General features: G+C 40.3%; 1 protein-coding gene across 2 annotated transcripts in view; it reads left to right on the top strand.

Annotated features, from left to right (window-relative positions):
* Positions 1–21013, top strand: part of WDSUB1 (WD repeat, sterile alpha motif and U-box domain containing 1) — a 50042-nt gene that overhangs the window by 610 nt on the left and 28419 nt on the right. For both annotated transcript variants that reach the window (XM_058664545.1, XM_004577140.3), the window contains exons 2-5: positions 1026–1447; positions 3571–3755; positions 7515–7604; positions 10421–10514. In XM_058664545.1, the coding sequence (XP_058520528.1) occupies positions 1050–1447; positions 3571–3755; positions 7515–7604; positions 10421–10514 (767 nt within the window). In that variant the 5' untranslated portion in view covers positions 1026–1049. The remainder of the gene's footprint in view (positions 1–1025; positions 1448–3570; positions 3756–7514; positions 7605–10420; positions 10515–21013) is intronic.

The following is a 21013-nucleotide window of genomic DNA, read 5'->3' as shown; positions in this document are numbered from 1 at the left end:
GAGCCGCTGCATGAGATGGGCCCCGAGAGGGAGAGAGGAGCAATCCTAGGGCTCAGAGTAGACAGGCAAGAAGTACTGGACTTTCTTGGCCTCAGGGAGGAGTTTGTATTTGGTTTGTATGTAAATGTATTCTTGGGGGACAAGTCCATTTTGCCACTTTTTCATTTTGGATTCCTGGATTGCTTCAGGGGTAATTCCTAACCTCAATCTTAGGTATCACTTTGTTGGGTGACAGTGACAAGATGGCTTTCAACACTGCCTCTTAAATTTGAGAATTGTAAGGAGTGAATCCTGCAAGTGCATCTTAAAAGTAGAAGAAATAGCCTTGGCTCCACCCTATGGAAGGAACAGCTGAGATAGTTTTAAGAGGGAAAAAGCCTTGGGCCCAGTGCGGTAGCCCAGCAGCTAAAGTTCTCACTTTCAACGTTGTGGCATCCCGTATGAGTGCTGGTTTTAATCCCGGCCGCTTCGCTTCCCATCCAGCTCCCCGCTTGTGGCCTGGGAAAGCAGTTGAGGACGGCCCAAAGCTTGGGACCCTGCAAGGTATGGGAGACTTGGAGGAAGCTCCTGGCTCCTGGCTTCGGATTGGCTCAGATCTTCCTCTCTGTCTCTTCTCCTCTATGTATATCTAACTTTCCAATAAAAATAAATGAATCTTTAAGGAAAAAAAGGGGTTTGAGTACAGTGGATCTAGAACAAGGCAGTGTTGAGAATGAATTTGTTATGGAAAGTACTGCAAAGGTGAAATAAATTTCCAAGGTTTTGAAAATTCAGCATCAGTTAACAAGATTATTTCTCAGGTGTTGCATGATTATCACAGTGGTGACTGTGGTCTTCATCAGAGGTTGTATCATTTTATAAATGTTTGTTTCTCTGAATTGTCCCTATTCCAAACAGCAGGTTATTCTTTAAAAATATCACTATAGGATCTTGCATTGGTTTGGCCTTTTTTTTGGTAAGGATTTACATTCCATTGATCCCTTAAGTTACAGATGAAGTAACCTTGATCTGTTTTTAAATTGCAGGCAATTTTACATCAAGTAAGGAATATGGTGAAACTCATTCACACATTGACCGATCACGGTGATGATGTCAACTGCTGTGCCTTCTCCTCTTCCCTCTTGGCCACGTGCTCCCTGGACAAAACCATCCGCCTGTACTCCTTATGGGACTTCACAGAACTGCCGCACTCGCCCTTGAAGCTCCACTCCTACACGGTGCACTGCTGCTGCTTCTCCCCTTCAGGGCATGTCTTGGCTTCCTGTTCAACAGATGGCACCACTGTCCTCTGGAACGTTCAAACCGGACAGACGTTGGCAGTGATGGAGCAGCCTGGCGGGAGCCCCGTGCGCGTGTGCCGCTTCTCGCCAGACTCCACCTGCCTGGCCTCGGGAGCAGCTGATGGAACGGTAGCTTTGTGGAATACACAGTCATACAAGTTATATAGGTAGGAGTAATACTGAAATCCTGTTTTGCATTTATAATATAACCTGCAAAATAAGATGGAATCTAGAGAGGAAGGCAGAGCAACACAAAGTGTTTGCATGACGGTTGGAAGCAGGCGGTTTTCACAAAGCACAGGAGAAAATACTTAAATCTGTTGTTGAGAAAGAAACAGGTGCTTTAAATTTTCAGTTTTTTAGAGCTAACTAATCTTGTTAGGCTTTTTTGTTTATAAGAATTGGCAAAGCAAGAACTTTTTTGAATAAGCTTTAGTAACTTTAGGCTTTGTCTCACTCATGGCTCAGGTGTTCTTAGCAGGAGAGTAATGGTTATCATTTCTGTATTAATGAGGTAATGAAGTTGTGATGGGTGTGGATCGGTGAAGCGAGGTAGTTGTTTCCCAGATGAGGATACTTGCTGGTGCAGCCCAAGCCCAGAGGAGCCAACTTTGTGCCTACTGGGGTGGTGTGTTACTGATTGCTTTAAAAACCCACCTGAAAGGCTCTTTTGGGAAATGACTAAATGGATTTACTTATTCTGGTAATGTTGTACTCCACCTTACCAACCTTAAAATCATAACCATTTATGTTTTACTTATATTGTGGTAAACTTTATGAAACATGAAATTTATTATTTTAACTGTTTTAAGTGTTGAGTGGCAAGAAAAGCAGTTCGTTTTTAAATTGCTGCTAGTTAAAACAGCCTCCCTGTGCCCATCCCTTTTGAAATCACACACGAGCACAGATCCAGCCCACTCAGCTCTAGCCAGATACATGTTTAAGGTCTTTAGAGGGAAGAGAGAGAACGTGAGCAAGCGTGTGTGTGTGTGTTACTGTTTGTGTTGAGAGACAGTGTTGGTTCACTCTGCACACTCCCAGTAGCCAGGGGCTAAGCCAGGCTTCAATTAGAAACCTAAAGTTAAACCAGCTCTCCCATGTGTAGGAGCCCAATTACTGGAACTATCACATCCTGCCTCTTAGAATGGGTTAGAATCTGGAAGAGACATGGGACTCTAATTAAGGCACTCTAGTGTGAGGCCTAATTTTTAAAATCTGTATATTTATTTGAAGGCCAATTATACATAGAGAAGGAGAAAAAGAAGTCTTCCATCCACTGGTTTACTCTCCAAATGTTCTCAGTGGCTGGAGCTGAGCCAGTCTGAAGCCAGGTGCTCTGGCTCTCCCTTGTGGGTGCAGGGTCCCAAGGGCTTCAGCCATCTGTTGCTTCCTAGGCCATGAGCAGGGTGCTGGATTCAAAGTGCAGCAGCCCAGACTTGAACTGGACTCAAGACTATTATGCCACTGTGTTGACCTCTGTTGTGGGATCTTAGCTGTGAGGCCAAATGCTTGCCCTTCTGAAGAACATTTTCTTTTTCATAACATATTTAAAATGAAAGGCATTGACTGTTGTATCTGAGTGATTTTAATATAGCAGTTCAAAGCACATTCGATGTTAATAACATGTTTTTCAGTAAAAAGTTTCGTATTGTTCTTTCTATAGCTATAGTTGATTTTGTAATTTTTAAAAGTGTTTTTAATATATTTTTATGAATTTGAAAGGCAGAATGACAGATATTTTTCAACGACTAGTTTCCTTCCCAAATTTCTGCAACAGCAAAGGCTGGGCCAGGCTGAAACCAAGGTCCGGGAACCATCTGGGCCTCCCACGTGGGTGCCAGGGGTGCTGCCCCTTGAGCCATCATCCTCTGGCTCCCGGAATGTGTTATGGGGAAGCTGCTAAGCTGGGACTCCAGCTGGGACTTTGACACGGGACACAGGTGTTGCCAGTGACAGCTGAACCTGCAATACTACATCTAACTCACTGTATTGAAAGTTTTATAAATTTTAGTGTTTTTATATTGAGTTGCCATATGCAAAATATAGACCTGGAAAACTTTAGTTTGGAGCCCTGTAATTTAGGCTTAAGCATGTTAGGTGGTCTTCCTTTACTTTTGGGAAGCATCTTTGTTAGTTAATCACGTGTAAGTGGTACCTAATGCATGTCAGCTGCCCTTTCTGAGGTTCTGTGGTAGCCCTTTATATTCCTTTTCTGCTATCAGGCTGTGGTTCGCCACTGTGATAGAGAAAGCTGTTCTGCAATGAAGATCCTTTCCTGCTTTCCTTTCAGATGTGGCAGTGTTAAGGATGGCTCCTTGGTGGCGTGTGCGTTTTCTCCTAATGGAAGCCTCTTTGTCACTGGCTCCTCGTGTGGAGACTTAACAGTGTGGGATGATAAAATGAGATGCCTGCATAGTGAAAAAGCACATGATCTTGGAGTTACCTGCTGCGATTTTTCTTCACAGCCAGTTTCTGGTTCGTATTTTACTCTTTTTAGTACAAGAGTTTCCTGTTTGTAATTTGCATGTGACTTTTTATTCTTTCATTCATTTTCATTTCATCGTTAGTGAAAGGGACTTTCTGTTCATTCCTTTGAAAGGATCAGCCCTCTCTATCTTGATTAAACTAAAACTATGAAGAAATATTAAATGGGAAAATCACCTTTAGAATATACAGAGGATAATTTGATATAACAGATTTGGAATTTTTGAATACAGCAGTTTAGAAAACTTAACCTTATTGCTTTCGTTATAATCTTTAAAATGCCCTCCCTATATTGACACTAAAATTGAATGTGAAATTTAAAAAATTTGAAGCAGAAGCTCTATTTTGTTTACTAATTTAATCTTCTAAAAGTTGTTTAACAATATAATTATCTTTTTTAAAAAATGCCTCAATTTAGATGCCTGGGTTTAAACACAATTGGAAAGTTACCTCTTTTTATTTCATTTTCATTTTCTGTGTTAGGATGGAAGTTCTACCTTTGACCCCTGCAGTTTTGCCACCAAGCTGTTGCTCTCTCTAGCAATATAATGCATAGGTAAATTAAAATTTCTGGATGAAATTAATTTGAATGCATTTTTACCCAGTAATACCTTGATAATTAAGACTAATCAAAGTTATTAATGAGATGTTTCACCCTTTTTTGTATAAACCTTTGAAATCTGTTATGCATATTAGAACTATATCTCTTTGAATCAGACACATTGCAGGTGTTGGGTAGGTATGTGTCTCAGTCCTTCTGTTAGCAGGCAGCACTGGTCCAGGCTGCAGACGGACAGGATCACCTTGGCATCTCCTGAGCTCAGGTCCGTCAGTGACTGGTTCAGTGTGGTTAACTTAGATAAAAGGCCAAATCCTGAAAGCAAAGTCTGTAAGTTTATTTTACCCTCATCTCACATCATTCTTGCTTTCATGCATTCTCTTTTGCCAACTTTGATTCTTTGACTGTTTCTTTTTCTAATATGCCCCTATTATCTTTCATCTTGCTTACTCTTTTTCTCTGAAAAATCTCTTCAGATAAGCTTTATCCCACTGCACTAAACTTATTTCATTTCCAGCCTCATGTTGTGTTTTACATCAGATGTCCATTTCAGCAGAATTGAAGTACATGTTTTTCATACAGTCTTTTTATAAATTCAAAATAGGAAATGTTTAATGAAAATTGCAAATTGTGAGACACAGAGTTCACAACAATGGGCTGGAAGAAAAAGGCACAAGGTTTCAGAATTATGTTAAGTTTCCAGTGCAGACATAATGTAGGAATAAAGGTTTGATGTTGAGAATGACTCCTCTCCAATTCTTAGTCTGTTTCTCTTCTACTAAAACCTAAGAAAAATTTGTTATGCATTGAAAGCGCAAAATTCTTTATATCCTCTTTCATTTGACAGTTGTGTGTTTAGGGCAGTACTTACAGAAGTATCACATTGTAGAAGTATATATTTAGTTGTCTGGATATTGTTTAATGTTTTATCTTATTTAAAGGTTTCTCTGTTCAAAAAATAGAGTGATAGGGTGAGATAGAGAAATCTTCCAACTCGTGGTTCACTCCCCAGGTGTACACAGTGAACAGTGCTGGGTCAGGTGAAACCAGGAGCCTGGGATTCCATCCAGGTCTCCTACATGGATGGAGACTCCTACAGGTCTCCATCTTCCACTGCTATAGATGCATTGTAAGGAACTGGATTGGAAGTGGAGCAGTTTGGGGACTCAAAGTGGCACTCTGATAAAGTGACACCAATATCACAAACATTGCTTAACATGCTGCTCTACAGTGCTGGATTTTTTTTTTTTAAAGCAGTTCTTGAAGTATAGCACCTACTTAAAAGATGGAACTACATTTTATTTTTCAAAAGATTATTTTTATTGGAAAGGCAGATTTTCAGAGAGAAGGAAAGACAGAAATATGTTCCATCTGCTGGTTCACCCCGAAATGACTGCAGTGGCTAGAGTAGAGCCAATCCGAAGCCAGGAGCCTTCTCCAGGTCTCTCACATGGCTCAGGGGCTCAAGGTCTTGGGCCATTCTCCACTGCTTTCCCAGGCCATAAGCTGGCAGCTTGATGTAAGTGATACAGGGACAACCTGAACATGTACCAGTGCTCATAGGTGATCCCAGCCCTTGGAAGGGGGGAATATTAGCCAGTTGAGCCATTGTACCGAGCCCAAGTACATACATCTTTAATTTGTTACTGTTTGATTTGATGTTATGTCTGGGAATATGATGACATATTTTGTTCAAGTATATTCTTGTTTGCCTCTGAAGATAAATGAACTCTGGCTTTTAAAAGATAAAGAAAGCTGGGATTCAACTGTGTTACAACTTTAGTTTTCCTGGGCAAAGTAGATTTCTAATATTTAGTTGTCAAACAGTACATTTTAAACTGTAAATTTTCCTTGTTCTAGCTGAATTCTAATTACTGAAACTTCAGAATTAATTAAGAACTTTGTAGTCAACACAATTAAAAAGATGGCTTTCCTGACCAAATTTAATACACATATTGTTCTTAGCTTTTTTTGTTGAGCATTTAGCCCTACAAAGACTTAGTAGAGTGAAAGTTGAGTCTGCCTGGCAAGGCACCTGTGCCCTTGATCAGTGTGGGAATCCTTAGGTTAGCATCCCAACTCCAGCTTCCTTCCAGCTCCTCTTGGGTGCAACAGTGATGGTTCTCAGGGGAGATCCAGACTGAACTGGCTCTGGACTTAGGACTCAGCCATTGTGGACATTGCCAGGGTGAACCAGGCAGTTGGGAGCTCACTGTCCTCCTGCAGTTCATATTAAAAAATAAATGAATAAGAAGAGTGATCACTGGAACGACTGACCTAAGTTCATCAAAATGTCTGGAAAAAGTTACATTGTGGCTGAAACTGCTATAAAACCGAGATGCTATTGAAATCAGGAGCCTATCTCAGCCTTCCAGTGAAATGGATGTGAATGTCGTGTATGTTAATAAAGTATACATGCTCTCTACAAGACAGAGCTCATAGGAGAAAATTGACCTACCCAAGTTTAGGTTAATCTGCTAAGTATTTGTGAAGCAAACAGTAATCTTCAGATGGAAAGGAGGTTTCTTGGTTACTTTCCTTTAGATGTGTGCTGTGTTCTTGTGGTGCAGCAGCATCCTGTTATAGGGTGTGATGCATGTAACATCAAGGTGATATCAGTGTTTACTGCGAAGTATTTAAGAAGTTAATCTACTAGATTTGTAATAATACACTGAAATTACCTAAATATCATAAACTGCTGAGTGGATTTTAGGGAACCAAGTATGATTGCTTTCTCTTAATTACAATACTGCTTCCCACCAAATGGGTTTATCTGATGTTATTTTGGGTAATTCCTGCATATGTCTCAAAACAAATAGAAGAAAAGTTCCCATTATTGCTCTATGTAAATTGTAGACTGAACTTTAAGAAATCGATATGTATTACAAAAATTAAATTGGATCGTGACTGACTCTTCCTAATTTTTCTCATCAGTGCTAGCCCTACAAACCCTAAGTTTGCTTTGGAAGATACCCTCATCTAGTAGCTCAAATTAGGCCTTGCAGCTTTAAATTTTATTCTTAGTAGAAGGTAAATAAGTCGTTAACCAGTGTTTAGATGCGGTAGGTTAATTCATGTTTCTGGAGGACATTGAGTGAATTGCATTAATGGAACTCACTGTAAGAAATTGAAAGTTTTTGTGTTTGTGTATTTTATCAATTATTTGTTTTAACATAAACTTACATTTTTAGGTGGAGAACAGTGCCCTCAGTTTTTTCGTCTGGCATCATGTGGTCAGGACTGCCAAGTCAAAATTTGGGTCGTTTCTACGCATATCTTAGGTATGTGTTCAATTAATACCTCTCTGAAATTATTTGATCTAGAGAAACTTTGTTTTTAGTCTTTTTGTGTACTATACTCTGGGTATCTGAAAATGATTGTGAAAACATTTTCAGAAACTTCTAATCAAAGTAATTCATACACATGAATAAAAAATGTGATGCTCACTGTTGATTCTGCCTTACCCTGTCACACCACACATACGCCTTGCCCTTCCCCTGAACCACTTTGCAGTTGATGTGTTTTTAGCTGACATGTTGACTTTCAGTTTTGGTAAACATGATGTGTGCCACTGTCTTTGTGCTGATTGACTTAGTTTTTGATGGGTGGTGGGGTCTTTGCTCCGTTCTCGGCACCTTCCCACAGGTGGCCCTCTCAGGAAGCCTTGTTCTTCCTTTTGAGATGTGTACCCTTCTGTGGTTGACTTAGTGGTTTCCTATCTCTCCTCCCTGCTTTTCTTGACTCAATGTCACTTGAGTGGGCAGACCTCTTGAATGATTCTTACTTTCTCCCTAGGTTTCTTTTGCAGATTTCTTTCTGCTTTATGGGAAAATTCTCAGCTTTTTTCTAACGTTCTTTTAAATTTCTTATCTCAACGTCATATTGCCAATTGTTAAAAGCTCTTCCTCCTCTCCTTTCCATAAGGCCCTTTACAATGAAGCTTAGATCTTCTTAAAACATCAAGGCTATTAGGTTTTTGTTATTTTGTTTCTAAGTTCCCTTCTGTTTCCTCATCATCTTTGTTCTTGGGCCTTTTTTTAATCCAGCTCCCTGGTTATGACATGGGAAAGGCAGCAAAGGTTGAACCAAGACCTTAGGACCCTGGGAAGAAAGTCTTGGCTCCCAGGTTCGTATCAGCTCAGCTCCAGCTGTTTTGCAGCCATCTGGGGAGTAAACCAGTGAATGGAAGATCCTGCTCTCTCTGTAAAATCTGCTTTTCAGAGCCCAGCACGATAGTCTAGTAGCTGAATCCTTGACGTGCACGCCCAGAATCCCATATGAGCGCCAGTTCTTGTCCACGCTGCTCCACTTTCTATCCAGCTCCCTGCTTGTGGCCTGGGAAAGCAGTGGAGGATGGTCCACAGCCTTGGGACCCTTGCACCTGCGTGGGAGACCTGGAAGAAGCTCCTGGTTCCTGGCTTCAGATCAGCTCCATCCGTGCCATTGCAGCTAGTTGGGGAGCGAACCAGTGGACAGAGGATCTTTCTCTATATTTGCTTCTCTCTATATATCTGCCTTTCCAATAAAATAAATCTTTTTTAAAAAACCTGCTTTTCAAGTAAAAACAGGTAATTCTTTAAAAAGCTATTTGAAAGAGTTAAAGTGAGACATACAGATATTGTCCATCTGCTGGTTCACTCCCCTAGAGGGTTACAATGGCCAGGGGTGGGCAGGCCAAAGCCAGGAGCCACAGACTCCATGAGGGTCTCCCACATGGGTGGCAGGAGCTCAAACACTGGCCATCCTCTGCTGCTTTTCCTAGGCCATTAGCAGGGGGCTGGATCAGAAATGAAGCAGCCAGGACATGAAACAGTGCCCAGATGGGATGCAGGCATCACAGATGCCAGTTTTACCTGCTATGCCATAACATTTGAGCCCTTGCTGTCTAGTTCTTAATACACACAAAACACTAAGAATCATGAGACATTAGAAGGTAGCAAAATGAAACAGCTCTTCCTTCTGCTTTTCCTGCTAAGCAACAGTAATTACAGGCACATGTGTAGCTGTTTTGACTCATGGTTCAAAAGAATGTCTTGTCTTTGCAAAATATTTTCACACTTTTTAAAAAAAAATTACATAATAGGTTGTAAATGTTCAATTTATATTTAGCCTTTTTATAAGGTGTTTCTTTTCTTTACACCTTATATTTTTACTTTCTTGTTTGTGTGGCGGAATAGCTAGTCACTTGGGTCAAATATTTGAGAATATGTTCTATTCCTTTAGGCATGTTGCAAATTTTTTTGTCTTTGTTTTGTTTACAGCTTAATATTTCTCCTTTGTTTCGTTATTAGAATGATAAGTCCTTTGAAGTTTTTTTTCCTGTCTTTCTGGCACTTAGCACAGTGGCTGTAATGTTCATATCTGTACTTTCAGATCAATTTGTTGTAGTTGTTGTTCTGAACTTGAGACTTTTGCCTGCTCTGATGAGATTTTTGTTGTTTTTAATGCTGGCTGTCTTCATTAGGAGCCACTTCAGAACGGATTTTGTTTTGTGCTGACATGTTTACATGTTTCCTTGCCTTCCCCCAGGCTTAGTTTGTAGTAATTATTTTATATGTTATTGCCAGTATGTATTGAATTCCTCTTATTTACCTTTAAAATAGTTATTGCATTTATTTTCAGTAATTCTAGCCAGCCTAAGAAATTAATGTTATACTTCATAGGAATATTTTGAAGATATATTGGAATTACAGGACGTGTGGATTACTATTGATGATTTTTCATTTACAGAACAAGACAGTGTTCTGCCAATGTCAGATTTTTAAAAGTTAAAGCATTTGAGATTTTAGTTTTGTGCAATTATCTTTTTGTCAGCTCTTAAAATTGTGGTTCTGTTTGAAATTATTTCTTTTTTTAGGAAAAAATTATTTCCTCTAAACATGGTGTTTCTTCCATCTGTTACTGAGGATTGACAACCACTGAACACACTGCATTTTGCTCCCTTCCTTGTGTGTTTAGACACCTGAACAGTGTGGAGGTTGGCAATTGATGTGTCCTGCAACCACTCGGATTATTGAGTAAATAAGTGAAGTCATGTTGGTTTAAATGTAGATTGAAATTGTCAGGTTACAGGTTTCTCTCTCCTTGTTATTTGCAGGTTTTGAGCTAAAACATAAAAGTACACTCAGTGGGCATTGTGCTCCCGTTCTTGCCTGTGCTTTTTCCCATGATGGGCAGATGCTAGTCTCAGGGTAAGCCATTTTGTTTCTTGAATCATTTTGACATGAAAAAGAACAGACTTATGGGAAACCGCATAGAATAGCATGCTGAATTACTGTAATGACGAGAATGGAGCAAGGCAGCCATTTCTCGGGCCAAGAAAGACAATATTGCTGGTTCTGCCTCTGATGTCTTCTCTTTGCCACTGCTCCTTTTTAGTGACACATTGGATCAAATGCAGTGTAGTTTGTTAAAATTTTAAACTGCTTTAAAACAAATTGTGCAGTATGAATTATTTTGTCAAGCTTCCTTCACTCAGCATTATGGCTGTGCTTATGAGATTTGCTCATACTGCTTTGCGTAGCTGTGGTTTGCTTATTCTCATGGCTGACAAATACCCGTCTGCAGGTAGATAGCGCAGTGTGTGATCTGTTAATGTTCTTGGACTTGCTGATCTCTTCCATCAGAGAAGCATCAGAGATTCTGTGACTGGTCTCTTGGTGTACATGAGTGCATTTCTGGCAGAGAGATACATAGGGATAGAACTTCTAGATCATGGAAATTTCTGTTTATTTTGCCAGATGACGTTGAACTCTTTCCAAGTGATTGGATAATCAATACTCCTATAGAAAGGTCATTGTCTAGAGCTTTCTTGGCACTGTGCTGCCCAAGATTACTGGCGGGATGAAGGAGGCAGTCCCTCGGCCGCCTGGCTAGCCTAGTTTCCGAGGCTCAGTTGGTGGCTCTGCCTGGCACTAGGCTTCACTGTGGAAGGCTTGGTTCTTGGCCTGGAACTGAGGCATGGCCTATATTCCCTTCTAGGGGAATGTTTCTGCCACTTGATGCTGCTTCCTGTTAAGACAGGAGGTGGACAACTCTTTCCTTCCTGCCTTTTTAAGTGCATCTTTTCTTGCTGTGCTTTAAAACCAGGCATGTGGTGTCTCTGCGGCAGAGGGGTTTGGTGTGACTGGCTATTCAGACAGGCGTGTCTGTGAGGAGATGATCAGAGGACCTTAGAAGTTCCTTAGTTTGAAGTTGCTGTGTACAGGATTCTTACATCTTTGATGGCTTCTGTGCATTTCTGAACTGACTAGCTGCTACCAGGATAGCACAAATAGTAGTTGATGGCAGGCATCCTTCTCTGGTTCTTTCTTGGTAAAGGGAATGCTTTCATTATGAAATGTGATTATTATAGGCTTTAGAGAGAAGTTTTATTAGGTCCTAGAATTCTTAGTTTTGCTTATTTTTTTCATTTTTCCTCTAGAAGTCTTATCTTTTTAAGTCCAGAGTGTCACTTACTGTGATTTTCCATTTTCTGTTGAAATTTTCAGTCTGGGCTTTTATTCAAAACCTTAGCTTATAAAGTCATTGGTTTAGGACATAGCAGCAGGGTTCAGTTACTTTCTATTCTCTTGAATACTTTTTCTTCCTTGCTACTGGATTTCCTAAATTTTCTTGTCTAATCTTGGATGGTTGCATTCTAGCCCAAGTTCATGGTTCTTCACAGCATCCTTGACCTCATTCATTCAAGATATGCATGAAATCTAATAGTTCTTTTCAATATACTATTTTGCTGTTTAAAAAAATGTTTGTTTTGTATTTATTTCAAAGACAGTGACAGAGGAAGGACAGAAAGAGATATTCCATTCTCTTGTTTACTCTCAAATGGTCTCAACAGCCAGGGCTGGGCCAGGCCAAGGCCAGGAGCTTTGAAAGCCATCTGGATTTTCTATGTGGGTGGCAGACACCCTGTACTTGGGCCATCTTCTGCTTTCCCAGGCCATGGCAGGAAGCTGGATCGGAAGCAGGCAGAACTTGGAACCAGCCCTTTGCTAGGGGATGGTGGCATGACAGCTAGTGGCTTAATCCTCTGTGCCACAACACCAGCCCCTTTTCTCTATATTTGCCAATTCTTGCCATTCAGCTAGTCAAATTATCAGTTATGTTGCAGTTATTTTAGGTGTGGTTCTTTTATCTCAAAAGATAGTTTATTTGGATTATAAATATTATTAGTTTATTATTTGGATTACATTTACAGTAGTCCTCCCTTGACCTGTAATTTAAATCAGTGGAACATTTAGAAAATAGATTCCTTTCTGTTGGTTTGAGACACAGCTTAATTGACAAAATTAATGTATGTAATTCAGATATTGATGGTTGTCATATGCATCTAGCTTTCTGCCAGTTGAGATCATGCACATACAAGGAGGTACAGATTGAGCATCCCTAACCTGAAAATCTAAAACTCAAACTCCAAACTACCCACCAGGTCCGAAACTTTTTGAGTGCTGAATGGTGTTCAAGTAGAAAACCCCACAGCTGTGCTTATGTTGGGCATAAGTATACTAAAAAAATAATGTGTAAAGTTACTTTCAGGGTATGTTTAGAAGTTGTACATGAAAAATGAAGTCCAAGTTTAGACTTGGATCCTATTCACAAAGTACTTCATTATGTACCTGCAAACATTAAAAAATCCAAGAGACCAGTGCCGTGGTATAGAAGATTAAGCCTCTGTCTGTAGTGCCCCAGCTGCTCCACTTCCAATTCAGCTCCCTGCTAATGTGTCTGGTAAAGCAGCGGAAGATGGCCCAAGTCCTTGGGCCTCTACACACATGTGGGAGACCCTGAAAAAGCTCCAAGCTTTGAACTGGCTTAGCTCTGGTTGTTGTGTCCATTTAGAAAGTGAAACAGTGGATGCAAGATCTTCCTCTCCATTCCCTTTCCCTCTCCTTCGCTCTTGCTTTCACACTCTATATAGCTGCCTTTCAGATAAAAATAAAGCTTGTATAACAAACAGTCCAAAGGGCTGGTGTTAGGGCATCATGGTGTAAGTAAGCCACCTGGTACCCATACCATATGGGCTTTGAATTCCAGCTGCCCCATTCCCAATCTAGCTCCCTGATGGGCCTGGGAAAGAAGTGTAAGAGGGCTCAAGACTGTAGGCTTCTTTATTCATGTGAGAGACCCAGGTAAAACTCCTGATTGCTGGCTGTGCCCTGGCCATTGTAGCCATTTGGGGAGTGAATCAGCAGTTAAAAGGCCGTTCTGTGTATCCCTGGGCTTCCTCTATAACTCTTGCCTTTCAAATAAATAAATTTTTTGAAGTCCTGAACCTGAAACACCTCTAGTTCCATGCATTTCAGTAAAGGATACTGAGCCTTTGTGAGGCAGTTTGTATTCTGGGACACGTTTTTAGTCTTGCCTAATAGTTGATTTTTATGGCAATAACCTTATAGCATTAAAAGATCATGAATCATGGAAAAAATGACAAGTGATAGTATTTTAAGTTCATTTGATGGCGTTATACTTCTGTCAGTTTTAGTATATGACTATATTAGCATATTGTGTTAACTGGAACTAATTTTCCAAATCATCCCAGATAGTTAGAAGATGACATTACTAAATGCTTTGGGGTATACTATGTTCACAAGCAAAAATATTTCTGAATATTTTTATTTTGTTTGGATAAATCTACAAGTAATTAAATGAATTAGAAATATAAAACTCAGAGATAACATGAAAATTTCTAGAAGCGAGGGACAGATCATAACAAATTAGTTGATGAATTATAGAGTTGACTTTTGACTGACTCCTTGATAAAATGGAATGAGTTGGGCTGGTGTCATGGAGTAATGGGTGAAACCACTGCCTGTGGTGTTGGCATCCCATGTGGCTACCAGTTCATGGTTCAGTTATTCCACTTCCAATCTAACTCCTGCATCCTTAAGGGAGACCAGGATGAAATACTTGTATTTGACCTGGCCCAACTCTGGCCATTCCAGCCATTTAGGGAGTAAACCAACAGATGGAAGCTCTCGCTTTCCTCCTCTTTCTGTGACTCTAATAAAAAAGTAAATGTTCAAAAAAGATAGAATGGATACACTGGGAGAAAGTGGGAGACAGTGAACAGGCTAGAGTATGGGTATATATGAAGATAGGGAAATGTCTGGGTAGGAAAAAATGATTGGATAACAATATGGGATTCTAAAGCTAGATCTGTACTTAGCAAGATGGAGGACATGGATATGGGTGGCTATGTGAAACATATATGGAACTTAAGTAGATATGGGAAGTTTGGGGAACAGCAATTTTAAGAAATAGGAATAAGGTAAAATGAGGCTGGGAAAATAGATGCCAGTGATGTTGAAGGATGTAGTTAAATTTTGACAGAGTAAATTTAGAACTGCTGAAACTTTTAAAGCAATTCTAAGACATTAGCCTTGCTTTAGTAGATTCCAATGGTGAAGAACTGAATTATGATTTAGATCAGTAGTTCTTACACTTTTGGATTCAAGAGTCCTAAGTACCCTTAAAAGTTACTGAAATAGGGGGCCAGTGTTGTGGCATATAAAGCTAATCCTTTGCCTGTATGCGCCAGTATCCCATATGGGTGCTAGTTTGTGTTCTGGCTGCTCCACCTTCAATCCAGCTCCCTGTTTGTGTCCTGGGAGGACAGTGGAGAGTGACCTGAGGCCTTGGGACTATACACCCATGTTGGAGGCTCGGAGGAGGTTCCTGACTGCTGGCTTCAGGTCAGCTCAGTTCTGATCATTGCAGTTATGTGGACAGTGAACCAGTGCATGGAAGACCTCTCTCTGTCCTTTACTATTCGTAAAAAATATACCTCTTAAATAAAAATAAATTCATAGGATTATTGAAGGACAGATAGGGGTTTGGCCTAGTGATTTAATTGCCAGTTGGGCTGTCCATGTCCCATACTGGAGTGCCTGAGTTTTATCTACTGCCCAGCTCCAGTTCCTTTCCTAGTTTCCTATTTTTGTGAATCCTGGGAGCATCAAATGATGGCTAGAACACGCAAGGTATATGGGATGCTGGCATCACAAGGCAGAAGATTAGCCTGTTTGGGCTGAAGCAGCTCACATCACCCAAGGTGAATCTGAGCACCAGAACAGAGTGTGGTTTGGGCTAGGTTTAGTCGCAACAAATACCAGTACACACTATGGCTGGGTTGGATGCCTGCTGGGCTGGACTAGGCTGTAACCCTCACCAGCATCAGCTGGAATTGTGGGTAGGCTGGGCCGGGCAAAGCTACAACATCCACTGGCAAATGCCAAGGTGAGGTGGGCCGTACCAGACTGGGCCATAGCGCCCAACCAGCACATGTGAGAGCCAGGGAGGGAGGGGACAAAGCCAGTAGGGGGAATGTGAAGTGCTCCTCAACTGTACCGCCACTCCCACTGGAAAACATGAGCTTGGATGGGGGCAGACCAGTCCAGGCAGGGCTACAACACCTGTGGGCCTCATGTGAGCTAAATCAGGGATAAGCCAAGCTGGACTGACTGTTCCTACTGGTGCAAGCATAAATCAGAGTGGGTGAGGGTTGGCTGGGCTTTGCCACAGCATCAGCTGGCAGAGGCTGGCACTGGGGGCTAATTCTATCAAGCTAAACTGAAGAACCACCTGGAGAGTGCATAATCCGGGAGTGGGAGTGGCCCAGAAGGGAAATAGTGGGCACCTCCCTCTTGGGTTACCACTCCCACTGGAGAGCATGAAAACCAGGACAGGGGCAGAGGTTGCTAGACAGAATGGTACCCACCAGCATGTATGTGTGGGCTGGGTAGTAGGGCCGGTTGGGTTGAACTAGGCTTCAGTGCCCATTGACATGTATGAGAGCTAAATGGGATGTGGGATAGACTGAACAAGTCTGCGGTACATACTGGCAAGCAAGGGAACCAGGGTAGGGGGCCGGCCCCATGGGATTATAGGGAGTCGCCCCAACTAGGTTGCAGCTCCCGCTGGTTTGCGTGAGGGCCGAGTATAAAGTGGGCAGGATCGGGCTGGACTGCAACACCCATTGGTTTGCGTGGAAGACAGGGCTGGAAACAGAACTGACCCATCAATTGCAACCACCAGCATATGCATAAACTGATTGGGGCAACGGACTGTGCCAGACTGTACCAGACTCTGTACTGGCAAGCATAAACAAGAATCAGGTCTAGGATCACCTCAGATGAAGTATCATTGGGGGATCCCTCCAGCTGAACTGATCTCAGAACCCCAACCATGAAGAGCCTATGTCAGCCATCAAGCTTGGAACGGCGAGATTGACAGCAATTCAGAACTGTTGAACCATCAAAGCTGCTTGAGCAGGACCCTCAGAGCATGCCCCTCATTGGGGACTTGGGATGGGTGGGAAGCTGGGTGGGGCTTCTTCCTTTGTCTCTCCCCTTAAGATACAGAAAAAAATATTACTAAAGTGGAAAAAAAAGATTAAATGTTGGATTACCCACCGTGCCAGCCCACAAATTTTATAAACCTTTTTAAAAGGAGCCCCAGTATCCTCTGCTAAGCCAAGTTTTGAGAAGATGTGTAAAAATTTAAAACAAGGCTAATTTTCTTTTTTTGTTGTTTTACTTTCCTTTAAAAACACATATGCAGTGAATGTATTGTTAAAAATGTAAACTTTTATTTCTTAATATCTAATAATAGACACACTATACACCAACAAAAACTCATTGGTATTCTCTAATAACTTATTTACTTTTTATTAGTACAAGAAAGATTTCATAGATAACAGTGCTTTTTCAGGATGTTAGTAGGGAGCTGGATAGGAAGTGAAACCCTGGGAGGTGATGGGATGCAGATTTTGGAGACGGCAGCTTTATCTGCGGAACCAAGTGCCAGCCCTATTTGTTTATTTAATTTTCATTTTCTTTGAAAAGTAGAGGCACAAATATTTCCCATCTGCTGCTTCCTGCCCCAGATGCCCACAATGGTCAAAGCCAGGAGTCAGGAATTCAGGCTGCGCCTTCCCAGGGCGCACATTAGCTGAAAGCTGCATCAGAAGTAAAGCTAGGACTTAAACCAGCACTCTAAAATAGGATTCCAGCACTCTAAAATAGGATTCCAGGATTCTTAGCCAACCATCCACTCCTGGGTACTTGATTTAAAGACTGAGCTATCTGTGTTTATGTTCAAATGGAGGGGCCAAAGGGAGATTTATATGGTTAGGAAGAGACTAACTCTAAGAAGTTTAATAGCTTTGCATTTCTTCTCAAGTCATGATTTCCTAGTTTGTTTTAAAACTAGTAAGTTCTGAAAAGATCACACACAAGCATAATCAAATGTGAGCCTTGGAATACTTTGCAATGTTTAAAAATGGGCTTTGAATTAGCACCAATTTTGCTGTTCGCCCTTTTAAAAAAATAATTATGTGAAGTGAACAGATTTCATACAGTTCACAATACAGATCCTGTAGTGAAGTCACAACCCCCAGCTCACCTACCCTGTCCTGGCCCTGTCTCCCATCACCCTCTTTTTAAAAAGCTATATGAAATATAATTTATTTATATTAAGATAACATTTGGCTTATAATACAGATCTAGAGCTTGCTGATACTTCTTTTCTGTCCTCCTCTCCACATCCAGCCTGCACTCCCTACCTATCTTCCTCCTTTATAATTTTCTTTTTTTTCTAGTTTTTACAGTAGCATACTCTCATTTCTCTTGGCAATCATAGGTTCCACACTCCATTAGGTAAAGATATCAACACCTGACAAATATAAAAGAATAACAACAAAATAATAGAAACAAAACAAAAAGATACTAATCCTCAAGCATATAATTAGAAACTGTAAACAGTAATCAAATCCTAGAATGTCACTTTCAAACTTACAGATTACATTTTTGTACTTTTAGTTATCACAGATTAGGGAAAACTTACTCTGGCTTTTGGGAACTCACTTATTTTGCTAGGCATAAAGGTTTCCAGTTGCATCCATTCAGTTGCAGAAGACAGATTTCATTTTTTATGGCTGAGTTGTATTCCATTGTGTTTATATGCCACATTTTCTTTACCCAGTCATTCATTGATGGATATTGTGGTTGTTTCTGCATCTTGGCTATTGGAATTGAGCTGCTAGAAACATAACTCTCATGTGCTGATTTCATTTCATTTGGATGAATTATCAGGAATGGAATGACTTCATTGTATGGTAAATCTATTTTCAGTTGTGGGAAGAGTCTCCATACTGTCTTCCATAATGGTTGTACTATAATTCACATTCCCACCAACAGTGGATTAGGGGACCTTTTCCCCTACATCCTTACCAGCATTTATTGTTTCCTAAATTTCTGATAGCCATTCTAAACTGGGGTGAGGTGAAACCTCATTGTGTGATTTTTATTTGCATTTTCGTGATGTCTGATCTGCTTTCCATTTGCATCTCATCCTCTGAGAAACTCCTGTTCATGTCATTTGCTCTTAACTAGACTGTTTTGTTGCTTTCTTGAGTTGGATATTAATCCTCTATCACTTGTATAGTTGGCAACTGTTTTCTCTCATTCTGTTGGCTGCCTTTTTACTCTATTGACAGTTTCCTTTGCAGTTCAGAAGCTTCCTAGTTTGATGTAATCCCATTTGTTTATTCTTGTTTTTCATTGCCTGTGCTTCTGGGGTCCTTTCTAATAAGTCTTTGTCTGTTGCTATGTCTTGACGGATGTCATTGCTATTTTCTCCTAGTAACTTGATGTTACCAGATAGTATATCTAGATCCCTGATCCGTTTAGAGTTGGTGTTTGTATAAGTTGTAAGGTAAAGGTCTCGTTTTATGCTTCCACACATGTAGATCCAGTTTTCCTAGCACCTGTTGTTGAAGAGGCTATGCTTTCTCCCTAATTGGTTTCAATTCTCTTGTCAAAAGTTAGTTGGCTATGGATATGTGGGATCATTTCTGGGACTTCTGTTGCATTGATCTTCATATCTGTTTTGTGTTAGTACCAGGGTATTTTGATTGCTACTGCTCTATAGTACATCTTGAAGTCTGGTATTGTGATGCCTCCAGTTTTGTTGTTTAAGGTTGCTTTAGCTATTCAGAATTCTTCTAGATTTCTTCTAGATCTGAGAAATGTATCAAAGGTATTTTGATTGGGATCGCATTGAATCTAAATTATTTTGAGTAGTTTGAGTGGACAATTTGATGATATTCTACCAGTTTATGAACATGGCAGGTTTTTCCATGTTTTGATGTCTTCTGTTTAACATTGTGATTTTCATGGTAGCGAACCCTTACATCCTTGATTAAATTTATTCCAAGGTATTTAAAATTTTTTTCCAGCTAATGTGAATCATACTGTACTTCCAAGTTCTTTCCAAGCCTTGGAGTTGTTTTTTTTTCTTGTATACATAGGCTGTTGAGTTTTATGTGTTGATTTTATATACTGTAACTGTACCAAACTCTTACAAGTTCATTTATTTATATAAAGTGAGAAAATGCCATGTGTTTCACAGTACAGATCGAAGAACGTAACCCATCCCTCCTCCCACCTACTTCCCCCACCTTCTCTGTGCCTCCCATTCACTCTTTAAATAAATTAACATTTTCGATAATGTAATTTATTATTTTTAATTTGAATTATATGGTGCAGTTCCATAGAGTCTGGGATTTCTCTACCCCCCCTGCCCAAATTCCCACCCCGTGACAATTTTTCCCCATACTATTAAAATAGTCCTTCATAAGCAGTCATAACATACAACATTTTTTAACCTTTACAAAAAAGTAATTTGCTCCTGATTCCCAGTCATGTTGCTGTGGCTAGAGAGTTGGTTTCCTTATTAGAGTATTTTCATGCGTGGATAGTTGTTCAGACTGATGTTTCTTTGTTGGAATGAGTACTGGGAAGTCCTAGCCCCCTAGCTTGCTGACATCATTCCTTAGTAGTTGTTTTAAGGATCCCCAGAACCAGTGGAATTTTCCTCAAGAATTATAGTTACTCCAGAAATAATAGCTTATACTTTGGAGAATCTAGGGACACATAGTGTTTATTATGTTTCGTGTATATACTCAAGAAATTATGTCTAGTATACTCAAGTGTATTATGTCTAGTGTATATACTTAAGTAATGTTAGCTATTAATGTTATTTCAAATTGTATTTTGGACAGAATGTTTAAGGCTGTAACTTTAAAAATTCAGAATGTATTGCATCCTATTTTATATATTATTCTACATTTGAACTTTTTTAAACAAAAGACTTTTATTTATTTATTTGATTGATGGAGGGGAAAACAGATCTTCCATCTGCTGATTTTTCTGCTCAGATGGCCAAATGTCCCAGGTTGACCAAGGCCAATGTCGGGACCCAGGAGCTTCTTCCTGGGCTTCCTAAATGAGTGGGGTGGGCCCCAACGTTAGAGCTGTTCTCCACTGCTTTCCCCAGGCCAATATCCAGGAGCTCCTTTATAAGTAGCCAGCACATGGACTGTCGCCAGTATGGATGCCAAGTCCTAGGTGGTGCCTTTCCCCACTATGCCACGTTGGTCTCTGCATTTAAATTCTTAAAGTATAATTACTATTCTGAACTTATGGCATTGATTTTATAGCCATTTTTATATGATGAATGTTGGATGACCTACTGAGCATGGAATGAATTTCATGCCTTCTGATTGGTGTCACTCTAGTTACCTACCTTGTAGTGATAGTACAGATATTATTTAGAGAGTGTTTGCATTTGTATTACTGATTTATCATTACTATTTTCACCATCAACATCAAGATAGCAAAAAGACTATTTC

The sequence above is a fragment of the Ochotona princeps genome, chromosome 5 (genome assembly GCF_030435755.1).
Source record: "Ochotona princeps isolate mOchPri1 chromosome 5, mOchPri1.hap1, whole genome shotgun sequence".
In the NCBI taxonomy this organism is placed as follows: domain Eukaryota; kingdom Metazoa; phylum Chordata; class Mammalia; order Lagomorpha; family Ochotonidae; genus Ochotona; species Ochotona princeps.
Note: the sequence above shows the minus strand (reverse complement) of the source record. Positions and strands in the feature narration are given on the sequence as shown.